The sequence below is a fragment of the Gouania willdenowi genome, chromosome 7 (genome assembly GCF_900634775.1).
Source record: "Gouania willdenowi chromosome 7, fGouWil2.1, whole genome shotgun sequence".
Classification (NCBI taxonomy): domain Eukaryota; kingdom Metazoa; phylum Chordata; class Actinopteri; order Blenniiformes; family Gobiesocidae; genus Gouania; species Gouania willdenowi.
In genome coordinates, this window is record NC_041050.1 from 20,473,894 (window position 1) to 20,487,628 (window position 13,735).

General features: G+C 37.6%; 1 protein-coding gene across 3 annotated transcripts in view; it reads left to right on the forward strand.

Moving 5' to 3' along the window:
* The first annotated feature begins 759 nt into the window (after positions 1-759).
* The window catches only part of LOC114467094 (sodium-coupled neutral amino acid transporter 3-like), a 31,917-nt gene continuing 18,941 nt past the window's right edge, over positions 760-13,735 (forward strand). For 2 of the 3 annotated variants that reach the window (XR_003674491.1, XM_028453138.1), the window contains exons 1-5: positions 760-912; positions 10,277-10,358; positions 10,466-10,544; positions 12,461-12,576; positions 12,894-12,967. Coding sequence is in view for 2 of the 3 variants with exons in the window: in XM_028453138.1 (XP_028308939.1) it covers positions 10,297-10,358; positions 10,466-10,544; positions 12,461-12,576; positions 12,894-12,967 (331 nt within the window). In the remaining variant the exon portion in view is untranslated. The remainder of the gene's footprint in view (positions 913-10,276; positions 10,359-10,465; positions 10,545-12,460; positions 12,577-12,893; positions 12,968-13,735) is intronic. The other variant, XM_028453139.1, reaches the window with a different exon arrangement.

Consider the following 13,735-nt stretch of genomic DNA (forward strand, 5'->3'; position numbering starts at 1 on the left):
TCACAATTGACTTTGAAACTATATAAATTATATTTAATTTAAACTGTGTCAGTAATGAGGGTGATCGCTTTACAGCTAGTTTGCAACACCGCCTCGTAGCTAGGCAGGTGTGCGTTTTACGTTCTTATGTCAAAGATTAGCGATGGCAAACTGAAGATGGATCGGTGGCTCAAGATGGGGTCATTAAAAGAAAAATAAATGGAAACTGATGCAACAAGAGTGGTGCATCACCCTGTTGCATGTGATACAGAGGCCTCAAGTGGTTCAGCTGAGTGGTGTGATTATGAAACGTTCTAAACTGTAACAGTAGTTTGAGACAATGCCATTTGAGTTTATAATATCTCGTAAATTATATAAATGAAGAAATATTACATCAATTTGTACTTAAGGTACATACAACTTTATTTAGTGGTTTATCTATTTACTTTAACAATGCCAACTTTTACCATTATATATTGTTCCTAGATCACCACACAGTATTGCTGCTGTAATCCCTTCCCAGAGCAGGGGTAGAGATCTATTACATAGATCTATAGACTAACAAACACAGTATACAAGGAGCACAAACGTCACAGAAACACACTGTTCTGTACACTCTGTAAATCATGCATAAGTTTCAGGGGTTGTGATTGATTTCATTTTTTAGGTATTGGACTGCTGAGTATGCTCCCTCTACATGTGACATCATAAGAAAGCTGAAACCTATTTAAGCAGCCCTCCCTCTTCACTGACTGTTTCCATATTTGGTTTCGCCCCCTCCCCTCACTCTCTTCTCAAAGTTTGTTCTCTTGTGCATGGCTCTAAAACAAACCAGTTACTACTCTTAAAGAGCACATTGCATGTAATATTCCAGATATTCATCTTCCATGCTCACCTTCTGCTGCAGATAGTCAACTAAAGCTGCTGTCAGGGGTAAGTCTGTTTTAGTGTCTTTCTTGGAATTACTCTACTGCCACGTGGTTGGGCTGGTTAGGAAGGTTTGCTCAGTAAGAGTGAAGAACCATTGAAGAAGTGCAGAGATTGGTTGGAGTTGTTAGGAGGTGGTCAGAGGATTCAGTTTAAAAAGGTTTTGGAGACAAATGGACAACATTGCATTTGATTTGAAGTAAATACGCTATAAGTGTGTTCATGTATTTTACTTCACTAAATTTTCTCCAAAATTTGATCTGGCCACTAATAACTTGGTGAAGTATTTGTTCCCATTTTGGTATTTGCTTTTGGAATATAAAATAAATGCTTAACATTGCTGCTTTTCAATATCACATAAACAGTTCATTTGAAGGTTTAAGGTGTTATTACTATAGCCAAAAGGTATTTGTGCTGACAATGTACAAAAATCTCAAAACAGCATCAAAAAACGCCATCACTGATTTCGACGAGTTAAATGTCATGTTGTGAATCTGTCATTACTATAAAAGCTGTTTGGGTTTTTAAATTTTTAATCAAGTAAATGTCCAAGAGTCTATGTGCTTGGAGAGTTGTTAATTTAAAGGTCACATGACATGTTTTTACATCTTATGTTTTAACACCCTTTTATTCTATGAAAAGAATCATGCTGATACCAGGTAATAAAAGTGCAAAACTATCCTCGGTTTGTTCGTAAACTTTATTTAATATTGTAATTTTTACTTACAAAAGCCACTGCTGAAGTCCCTGCAGCCTGACTGCGATGTCAGCGGAGGAACTCTTAGCTTGCAAGCAATATGCCCGAAGCACAAGTATACTTGGCGCATTGGCTCTGCGTAAATAACGAAACTCAACTTGGAGAAGGTTTGCATGTTCTCCCCGTGCTGTGTGGGTTTTCTCCAGGTACTCCGGTGTTCTTCCACAACCCAAAAACACTATTAGGTCGATTGGAGTCTCTAGATTGCCCGTTAGGAATGTGCAATATTTTATCGTTTATGATTTATCGTCAAAAACATTCTCACCGGTAAGAATATGTCATCCCACGATATAAACAATAAATGGCCATGTCAGAAATCAGCGAGGACCACGGGCCATTTGTCCCTCAATTTAGCCAAGAATGCCCCAAAAAAACTGCCCTTGTTTGTTGTCAACAACTTATTATTCTCTGGAGCAAAACGTTGTTTATGGAAGCTCCATGGTGTGCACTGCCACCGCCCCCCTCCTCACACACCTCTGTCTGTCTGTGTGTGAGGTGCTCGTCACAGCTACCTGAAGCCGCCGTGCTGCGATACATCATGGACCACTACTTGGTTAAGACCAGACAACCATCCAACAAAGGGAACCAGTCCAAGTTCCTCCATCAGATCCACCCAAAGTTCCACAAACAAGGGGACAGAGATGAAACCTCAGCTATGAACCCTATGCTAAGCTAATCCACCGACACGCAGACTGGGCTAAGAGCTAATGCTAACCATTCCATATCAGGAATAATAGACCAAGTAAAAAGAACATGTCTGACTGTCATAAAGTCACAGAGAGCCACCGATTTGTTTATGGTCAGATTTAACACTTGTATGAAAGGATAAAAGCTAAACATGTCACACGTTGTGTGAAATAAATGTTAGCATTAAAAGTAATGTCACTATTCATTAGTCCCAACTTGTGAAACACAATATTTTTGAATTATATTTCATGTGTTCACAAAACAAAGCTGGTCCCGTTAGACTAATGTAACTATTGTGATTGATACACCTAAATATACTAAATGATTCAATCATCAGCTTTGATCTGGTTTAAATATAGAAAATCAGAGAGTTATTTATTAACCATAACTTCATTTAACTCGTTATCAAAGATGAAATAAACAAGAATCATCAGCAGTAAAAACACTATTGAAGTTATTTGTGCTTTTCAGGTGCTTTTTTTTTTTTTTTTTTAAATAATTTTATTTCAAGTGAGGAAATAAATGAATTACATACAATAACACTAATAGTAATCCACATGCACTAATATATTCCATAAAATATCTGTGAATCAGCAGCTATTGTAGCCTTTTTAAATGTGTCTAATGTTGATGTATTCACATTTATTTGTGTTTGTAAAGAACCTGTTTACACTAAGTTGTGAATCTTTTTATTTCTTCTTTTTTAATTTATAGCTTTTATTTTTTTTGTGATTTTATCGTTATCTTGATAAATACCAGAAATTATCGGGATAATTTTTTTTGGTCAATATCGCCCATAGCTGTGAATGAGAGTGTAGTGTGTTGCTCTGCGATGGACTGGCGCCCTTTCCAGGGTGTACCCCTGCCTACCACCCAATGAGCACTGGAGATACTGCTACACGGTATCGAGGCATCTTGGAGAGTAGTTTTTGTAATGATAATAATGACGATGCTACCTAACTCTATATGTGTCATCAGTGTAAGCTGTCAATGCTGCAGTGAAGATGTACTAAGACTTGCAAAATCGTCCCGGTTGTGTCACAACCCATACGCTGTAGGGTCATTCTCCGAAAACCAGACCGGAAATGTGTGAAAAGCAACATTAAAATGCAAAATTCAAGGTTAAGATGGGCAAAATAATGTAAACATTTTTTTTTTTTCGAAGAGCAACAAAAGAACACAAGAAAGAAAATTGTCCTCATAGAAAAATGTACAACAAAAGTATATAAACAATGTGATATGAATACACTAAAATCAGAGATATGATGTGCAAGTTGTGCCATTGACCAATTTAACTTTCATGTAAACTGAAAACATTCAGTAATCTGTCAGTCACAATTCAATACATTACATTATACAACATATTGTAAAAAAAAAGGAAGACAAAAAAGAAAAAGTGTACAGTGTGTCATAAATAACATGCCATCAAAACAAACTATGATCTCTATTGTTTTTAATGTTGAAAACATCATTACAAAGTACAACCATTTCATCATTGTGACTTTTAATAAGGGTTCTTTGTTTTTAAATTGAATCATGTGGATTCATCAGGCAAAGGTTTGGCCATGTACTTTATCAAAAATATGCTTAATGTTACCAATCTAGTTCATCTAAGACAGAGGCTCTTAAATTGTGGTTCAGGACCCAAAAGTGTGTCGCAGACTCATTTTAAATGGGCTTTGGGCTTTTTGTGCTTTCATTTTCATTTCACATATGCAGAATAGGTACATTTTCTCCAAAGCTTCTTCCTATTATTTGCATATTGATTATTGAAACAATAATATTTGACCTTTTTACCTTATGTTCTGCCAACCTAATGTAAAGCAGATCATTATTAGATCATTTTTGTCTGTAAGACATTTCAGCTTGAAAATAAATGTACCTACTTTTTAAATGTTGCCCTTTGAGATTCCATATTATATTTTGTTTAAAATGGCAATCAAGGGTCAGGTCAACACTTATAAAAGAGCTATCACAATAATTAACGTGATGTAAAATGGGGCATTAAGTTGATAAAAACCCAACAAATACAGAAGTGAAAACAAGCCTGAATTCCAGTTCTAGTTGTTCATCCATTGCCCCCCAATAGTCACTACATGTATTTAAGGGTTCCAGGATGGTGTTGTTCATCTATCAGTTCATATTTTCATTCATCATGCTTACCTTTGCTTTACATGTTGTGGTCCTTAAGCTGCTGAAGCCTATCCTATAGGAACCAGAATGTTTCAGCAAGTCTTTGTAATGTAATATGTAAGACCCCAAACACAAAGAAGCTTGTTGTTTGGGGCAAATGTGCTAATATCATCCTGTTGTAAAATCATTAACCAACTCCAAAATATTTACAATTCTTAAGTATGTTCTCTGATGTCATAGATGAAGATAAGATGAAAAATTAGTCTAACAATATGGTACAAAATGTCAATGTCTGAGAAACCAGCTCAGTCATGTTTGAGCAGGGGGTTCATTTTCAGCTCTTATCACTTCTTGTGTTTTAACTGAGGCCTCCAGGGAGTAGATTTCCATTTGGAAAGCTGTCCAAACTTGGCTACGCTCCTGCCTCTTATCTGTATTGCCACGTTACCTTTCACAAGCTTTAGGACAGTAGTTCTTAACTATATTAGAGGTACAGAACGCTGCAATCTTTTTGTGAGCATTTACTTAACCCTTTGACATTGGAAAAACATCATATGATGTCATCAAATCATATGTATGTGTTTTATTTGGACACAAATGTAAGCCTGGGCATTTTTGTTTTTGTCAAAACACTTCTAATTACATTTTTAATAAATTGATATATTCAATATTACAATTTAACATTAAACACTTTTTCCCCGTATGCATAGTTGTCAAAGGTAAACACTATGATAAGGGGAATCTTTTTGTAACAGCTATGCAATTTTTGTTTTTGCAAACAAAGTAATATGTTTATTATTTTTGTTGAATTGTGACCATCACTAGCCCTAAGGAAGGGTAAACCAGATTTTATTACAAGGAAATAAATGATAAAAGGGAGGAAAGTCATTCATCTTTTAATAAACTAGTTTATAATGGAAATGTATTTTGTGTGACCCATGTTTACTGTGTCTTGATCCCTGCAAAAACCCCTTGACTGATTCAGTGAAGTATATGTTTACAATACCATTTACAGTTAAACATTTTGATGCACTGTGGGCTATATTTGGTACATTATAATATTTGTGGATTGTTTGTGTAGGACAGTCTAAAGATGCGTTGGAACTTTGGTGTCAAGGAGATACTGGTAGGTTTAATAGGTTTTGCATTTTTTGAAAACAAACTAAATGGACTTCATAATTTGCAATATGTTTAAATGTACAAAAGTCTCGGCATTTTGGTGCAGGTTGCAAAATTGTAGCACACATGGTTGATTTGTTGTGAATATTCAAACTTTTGCATTTCAACAAAAGACAATACCTTTAACACAGTAAAAGATTAAAACTTGAATGAAAATACAAAGTATGTAACAATGGTACTTTCAGTGCTTATTTTATGTGAGGAAACAGTATTGTTGCTTCTTCAGCCATAACTTAATACCTGTTAGATTAATAAAAATCTTGCTGAATCTTACTCATGTTTGTCCACGTGCCGTGGTAAAACTAGATCTCCCTTAGGTTAAATGTTGTCGATTTAAATCAAATACAGTGACTATGGTTATTATGATGCGATGCCATTACTATCTATTACCAAATAAATATTGATTGATGACTGGATAAAGTTGGATGGCTGGATGTATGAATGGATGGTTTCAAACCATTTACAAACTGTAAAGTTAGATTTTCTACAGTCGATGGCCTGTGTCAAACACAGCTTAGTTCAGGACCCACATATGAACTAGTTTGATCATATGTGGTTCATAACAGGAAAAAAAATTATCAATTTTTTTGGTTTGGAAAAAAATCGCAATTTCAACAATCATTTGCCCTTCCACATTTATGAAAAAAATAGAAAGATATTGTTCATCAGTCTTAAGTGTAAAGCAATGAATCAGTATCTCCAAGATCTTGACTTTTTGACCAATTAAAAAACGAACAATAGCAATGTCAAATGCATGATTCTTTGGGGATTATTTCCAAGGATTTTCAGGGTTTAATTTACAGGAATCATTTGGTAGTGATAAGCCATGCATATATTGAGAGTTTGAGTTTTATTTACAGTATATTCTATTTGTCTAGTCTTCTGTATGGCAGAAAATACCAACTTGTAAACAATTTTGACCATGTCACAAGCAATACATATTTTCACTTTAGTTTTTTGACTGATGACTGGTGTTACAAAGGTTATATTTGTTGAAAACATCAGGAGATTGGAAATTATAACTGGCTACTCTGTTAGGCCATGTAACTGATGTTTATCTTGATCTTTATCTTAAATTAAGTGCATTGGGATTTGGTTTTGAATTTGGTTGTCCTGTGAAAATTACAGAATTACAGTGACTGCCTTCAGAATACTGTACAGTATTTGAAATGAAAGTATTTGTAAATTAATAAACTAGTCACATGCAAACTGTCCTCTCCACTGTTACAGAAGCATGGGGGTAAGGTTTGTTTGCGTTTCACTTGTACCTTGATAGCAACACTAAGCTGTTCAAATAATACAGTTGTGTATTCATGCCTTAGTTAGATGACGTTGCCACTGTCATTTACATACATAACCTCAGCATCTCTCACTTGTTAAAAACAAGGAATTTTCCTTTATTTTGAATTTTAAAACCGTGCTGTATACAACGCTTAAATAAAGCTAAACTCTCCAAAGTGAGAACAGATGCTATTGGCTGTCAGGAAAGTCACTAGAAGGTGCTAGATCACGCCATGCTCTAGCTCAAATACAAATCTTAAAGATCTACAAATGATTTTTTTAATGAGGTTAATTTATTAAATTTTGATCCTTTTGGCCTCACAATAACTGTAACTGTCACTTTGAACACTAGCCTTCATGTGTAGCGTGATGCATTCCATTGAGTCAATGACAATTTCAGGTTGACCTTTACCTTCTTTCTTTTTTGAGACCGGTCCTACTTTTTTTTTTATGGTTGTGCTTGATGTAGATGCTGATTCTGTGATGGGGTCCAATCAGAATGAGTTTGGTCAAACAGGATTGTTTTCCTGCAAAATATAAATTGCACAATATGATAAACACTTAATTCATAAGATCTTGCTCAATGTCTAACATGTTTATTAAAATTAAAATTGGATTTTGAATGTATATATATATACACAGTGGGGCAAAAAAGTATTTAGTCAGCCACCAATTGTGCAAGTTCTCCCACTGAAAAGATGAGAGAGGCCTGTAATTTTCATCATGGGTATACCTCAACTATGAGAAAAAAAATGTGAAAACAAAAAAATCCAGAAAATAACATTGTACAATTTTTAATGAATTTATTTGCAAATTATGGTGGAAAATAAGTACCTGGTCAATAACAAAAGTTCATCTCAATACTGTAATGTACCCTTACAAAGGTCTTCACAAGGTTTTCACACACTGTTGCTGTGGTTGGCCCATTCCTTCATGCAGATCTCTTCTAGAGCAGTGATGTTTTGGGGCTGTCCCTGGGCAACACAGACTTTCAACTCCCTCAAAAGATTTTCTATGGGGTTGAGATCTGGACACTGGCTAGGCCACTCCAGGACCTTGAAATGCTTCTAACGAAGCCACTCCTTCATTGCCCGGGCGGTGTGTTTGGGATCATTGTCGTGCTGAAAGACTCAAAATCTCACGATACGTGGCCCCATTCATTCTTTCCTTTACACGGATCAGTCGTCCTGGTCCATTTGCAGAGAAACAGCCCCAAAGCATGATGTTACCACCCCTATGCTTTACAGTAGGTATGGTGTTCTTTCTCCTCCAAACACGACGATTTGAGTTTGTACCAAAAAGTTCTATTTTGGCTTCATCTGACCATATGACATTCGCCCAATCCTCTTCTGGATCATCCAAATGCTCTCTAGCAGACTTCAGACGGGCTAGACATGTACTGGCTTAAGCAGGAGGACTCGTCTGGCACTGCAGGATTTGAGTCTCTGGCGGCGTAGTGTGTTACTGGTGGTAGCCTTTGTTTCTTTGGTCCCAGCTCTCTGCAGGTCATTCACTAGGTCCCCCCGTGTGGTTCTAGGATTTTTGCTCACTGTTCTTGTGATCATTTTGACCCCACGGGGTGAGCCCCAGATCGAGGGAGATAATCAGTGGTCTTGTATGTCTTCCATTTTCTAATAATTGCTCCCACAGTTGATTTCTTCACATCAAGCTGTTTACCTATTGCAGATTCAGTCTTCACAGCCTGGTGCAGGTCTACAATTTTGTTTCTGGTGTCCTTTGACAGCTCTTTGGTCTTGGCCATAGTGGAGTTTGGAGTGTGACTGTTTGAGGTTGTGGACAGGTGTCTTTTATACTGATAACAAGTTCAAACAGGTGCCATTAATACAGGTAACCAGTGGAGGACAGAGGAGCCTCTTAAAGAAGAAGTTACAGGTCTGTGATAAAAATCCAACAATGTGATTTTTTGGATTTTATTTTTTCATTTTGTCTCTCATAGTTGAGGTGTACCTATGATGAAAATTACATGCCTCTCTCATCTTTTTAAGTGGGAATACTTGCACAATTGGTGGCTGACCAAATACTTTCTTGCCCCACTGTATATAGTGTATATATAATGTGTGTATATATATTGCATTGCTTTATATAGGATGCCATGGGCATGGGATGGGGGTGGGTTCAGATGGGTTCAGTTTTTTAAAAACACCGGATGGAAAACAATAGCCCAGTTCAGTCAGGATCACTTTAGTCAAGGCAAGACAAGGCACAATCTCTGTCCTCGCTTTGACTGCAGCAGGTAACAGTGCTTCACACTGGTATCTTGTGCGCACACAGAGGGACCGACGCATTGATTAGCAGGGCTAGCAATCACCGTAATCACTGACAGCTGTGTCTGCATCCACCATTAATATCAAATACATAAAGCGGTTAAATTTACCAACGTGGACAGTTAACAGCAATTAGTAAATCAATATAATATTAATCCTCACATGAATGAGGTTCAAACATTTTAAGCTGTATACAAATTAATGTCATTTTGCTGAATTAAATAAATTTCATGATTATACATTTCTTGATGCAGTCCAAGTATGATCAGATGATTTTATTCTCCATTCATTACTAAGAGCACAGAGCTCTTTTATTTCTTTTCTTTTTTCCCCCCTTTTGTCTAACAACCAATCACAGCTCTTATCAGACTGCATCATACGTAGCAACGGGTCAACCACACCTCCTCGCTAAGAACTAAGATAAACATTTCTGTGAACTCCTTGCTCAGAGTTGCTCTCAGAAACTTACTGAATCACTTTTAAGCTAAGATTCCTTGCTTTTTAGGCTAATTTAGGACTCTAAGTAGCTTCTGAATACGGGCACTGTCTGCACAGCAAGACATAGCCTAGGCTCAAACCTCAGGGTATACAGTAATTAGAATAGAATAGAATAGAATATTCTTTTATTGTCCTTGTACAGGGTACAACGAAATTTGAGTACAACTCCGAGGTGCCAGTGAGAGAAGAAAATAAATATAAAAACACAGCAAAAACAATAGAAAATTTAAATATGACACAATAATATGTACAGATAAATACACAGATAGCAGCTTGAATTAGAACCTAAAAAAGAAACTTTGTCTTCAGAGCATTCAGTTTTAGCTTATTCTCTGGGACCCAGTGAGAAACCAACACCATCTCTTTTTGAAGCAACCTGTTTACAGACTCAGCACTTTTCACAGAGACATACATTGTAGTGTCAACCGCGTAGATTGCCATGGGGGGAGTAGGAAACAGTTCATGTGTTAAATTTAAGGGTTTATTTTAAATGATTTAGTTTGTTTTTTCTTTGTCATATTCTTCATTGTCTTCCTTTCTTTTGTTTTAGGATGATATCGTGTCACCCACATGAACATGTCAAAAGATATGGAGCTGCAGAAACTGTCCAATGAAAATCCTGTGGAAGAAAGGTAAAGCATTTTTACGCCTAAGATTTTGCTATACAGGCTCATTTATTCATCTTCATCTGAGGATTCTCAATATTAATCATCCTTGTATTTTTTCTCTTGTTGTATGGATTTGGAAGTATGGCACCAGAGGAGGAAATATTTCTGCAACACAATGAAAAAGCTCAGAAGAGACCCCAATTTACAGATGTAAGTGTGAAAGTAAAGCAACAGCCGATCAGTCTGAGGACCCTATTTTGAGCAGCACAGTGCAGCCCGCACAGTACACCTAGAAGCCAAGCTCTGCCTCTTCAAGTTGTGGACAGAAGGTGTCTTCTCCCTGGAGGAGAGGTGGGGTGCCCTTGCACTCAGAGTTGCACCCACCTCATTTGACTTTGTAAATGTTCAGGGCAGTGATTCACTGAGATTTACCTACCTGATGGAAGAGGTGGAAAGGGAGCAAACCGTGTCCCACAGAAAAGACTCAACTCAACTGTCTCACAAGGACAAACACAGTGGCACGGTGTGCACAGCAGGTGCCACACCATGTTGACTGTGAGCCTGAGTGGGAATAGATGGGGTTCAACTCCCTACAGAGTCCTTGCTAAAAGGCAAAATATATGAAAACACAATAGTTATCACTCTACACAATTCACAACAAACCAAAAAGTCCCTGACGTCCCACCTTCAAACACAGCCTCATTTTGACATCCATGAAAAAGCTACTTCACCTCCCACTTTTCTATAGCAATACATACTGTACTTCCTACGGCCGCTGCACTAGTCTTTCTTTCTTCTTGCTTATTTCATGGACAATATGATATGGATGCAACATTTTCCTTCTCTTTTCACTGCACCATTCATTGATCTGAAAGACGATTGTCAATCAACAAGTTACAGTATGTGATCGCTTCAAGTAGAGACACCACTCACTGCTGTTGTCACGGAGTGAGCCGTGACGCTCACACAGTAACCACAGTTAGTTACTGACCTCAGCATCTATGCAGGGAAAGGCCTACCAGCATATGTGTTTGTTGGTTAGCAGCAAACTCACCACCATGGTCACAGGAGCACTTCCATTTTCAGGAAACCAGAGGGACGAAACCAACTCATGTAAATAGGGGTGTTTGGTGGGCTGGTGTTGGGTCAAACCATTTGTACAGGGGTGTTTGTGTAATTTTTGTTTGTTTTGGATTTTAAAAACATTTAAGGTGAATTAATTTACATGAAGTTATTATGTATGATTGAGTAATTAAGGTTTGTTGTTTTGTGTGTTGCTTGTATGATTATTTGGTTTGTTATTAAGTTAATTGATTTTAGATGGGGTTTGGTTTGTCTGTGGGAGGAGTTACAGTTAGAGGCTGCCTATAAAGGAAGCACAGCCTCAGTTGCTGGAGAGGACCCTGAGTGAGCAGACCTGTTAAAACTGATGGCAACAAACAGAGGGTAAAGTCCATGTTCAGGATTTGCAAAAATATAGCCTGGCATCTCAATGCCCTTTTCTTTTGTTTTGCTCAAGTTTTTGGTTTTCTGTTTTGGGGGTTTCACTGTAAATATATTGCACCTGACAAGGAAGAAAAATAAATAGAAAAAGCTTGAAACGTATTTCTACTCTCGAGTCTGTCTGTCCCCTCCGCTGCCGGTCATCCTTACCACAGCTGTGGTCTCAACAATGAGGCGACCTAGCTGTCTGACTGTAAAGGAGCTCAAGTGTAAGCTGTGCAAAAAGCTGTAAGATACATTGGCAACACTACAAATGTATACGAGCATATTAAAAATCATAGGGAAAAAAACTTTGAGATACAGGAAGTAGTAGTCTGAATGAGGGACACCTATGCCTTTCCACCTTCTCAATCAGGAGGATTTGTGTTACTGAACCACAGCCCTGAATAATAAGAACGTTTGATCCAGCTCAATGAGGTGCACAATCCTAACTGCAAAGGTACCTCACATCTCCTTTTTGTCCACACTTCAAATAATTACATAACTCGGCCTCTCTGTGAGGCATGCAGGCTGTGTATGCACTACTTAAAATAGGGCCCTTAGTCCTAAGTATTTGTTCCTTGTCATTTGATGTCCATTGCGCCTTCTCCCCATGAAGCTAAGTTTTGTTATCTTACTCACAGTTTGAGGGAAAAACCTCTTTTGGGATGTCGGTTTTCAACCTCAGCAATGCCATCATGGGCAGTGGCATCCTCGGGTTGTCATATGCTATGTCAAACACCGGGATCGTCCTTTTTTTGTAAGTACAAAGAATACTTTCTTACTTCAAAATTAACTGTATTTGACCAACTTTTTGTTTTCATGCAGTATTTTATTGCTACTGTATTCAGACAAATCTCTGAGCTAGTAGATGCAGTAGTCCATTATAGGAAACAAGAGGTCTACAAAAAACAAAACTGTTCCAAGGCTAATAGAAGAGCAGCCAACTACTTTTTTTAAAGGCTGCACATTACACTACAAACACGTACACACATGCACCCACAGACCCTGATCATGACAGATCCATTCCATTGATTAGTTGTCTAATACATGAGTTGACTGTGCTTTATTTTACAGGATTTTGCTGACATGTATAGCCTGTCTGTCTTGTTATTCCGTTCATCTACTACTACGCAGTGCAGGGGTTGTAGGTAAGACCTAGATTTCTTCTATGATATTATTATTAGGGGGCCAAACCCACGAGGCCTGGGGATCGCGTATGTGCATATGCGATCCCCAGAACTAGCGGTGCTAGGAACCCTATTGTTTTTGTTCTGTTTTTATAGTTGCTATTTTTATTTTTCCATGGGTAAAAATGGTGCAAGGGAGGATGGTACAATTTGGAGGGTTGGTCCAGACCCCTCCACTTACCTCGGACGCAAAAAACTCACATATGTCCGCCAGCATGTGGCGATATAACCAAGGTCAATGCGTTTTGGCCTATAATTCCCACACTGTATGTCGCACCTTTGAAAAACCTCATATGCACAGATTCCCTGAATAGCACTGAATCACCTGAGCTGGGCCACGTCTATTTCCGCCTATAGTTGTGTGGTGCAAAATTGCGAAAACTGGAAAACCTACTTTTTCAAACTCCTCCTTGGGGTTTTGTCCAAGCAGCGTTAAACTTGGCACGTAGAGTCTTCAGTTGGAAGTGATCTAAAGTTGAGTAAATAATTTTGTTTGGTCAAATATGCACAAATTATTAATAAGTAAAGTTTTCTCGCTAGTTATAAAAATGCAAACTGTTGCATATCTCGGTCAAAATAAATTCTAACAACATAAAATCTGAGATCCTTGGTTGACATGTTACTGTGGGGGGTATGAGCCAAATTTTAATCATGTAGGCCACTAGGGGGGACTGCAAATATGAATAGTGTATATCTCTTAAATGCCAAGACCGAATTTTACTAAATTTG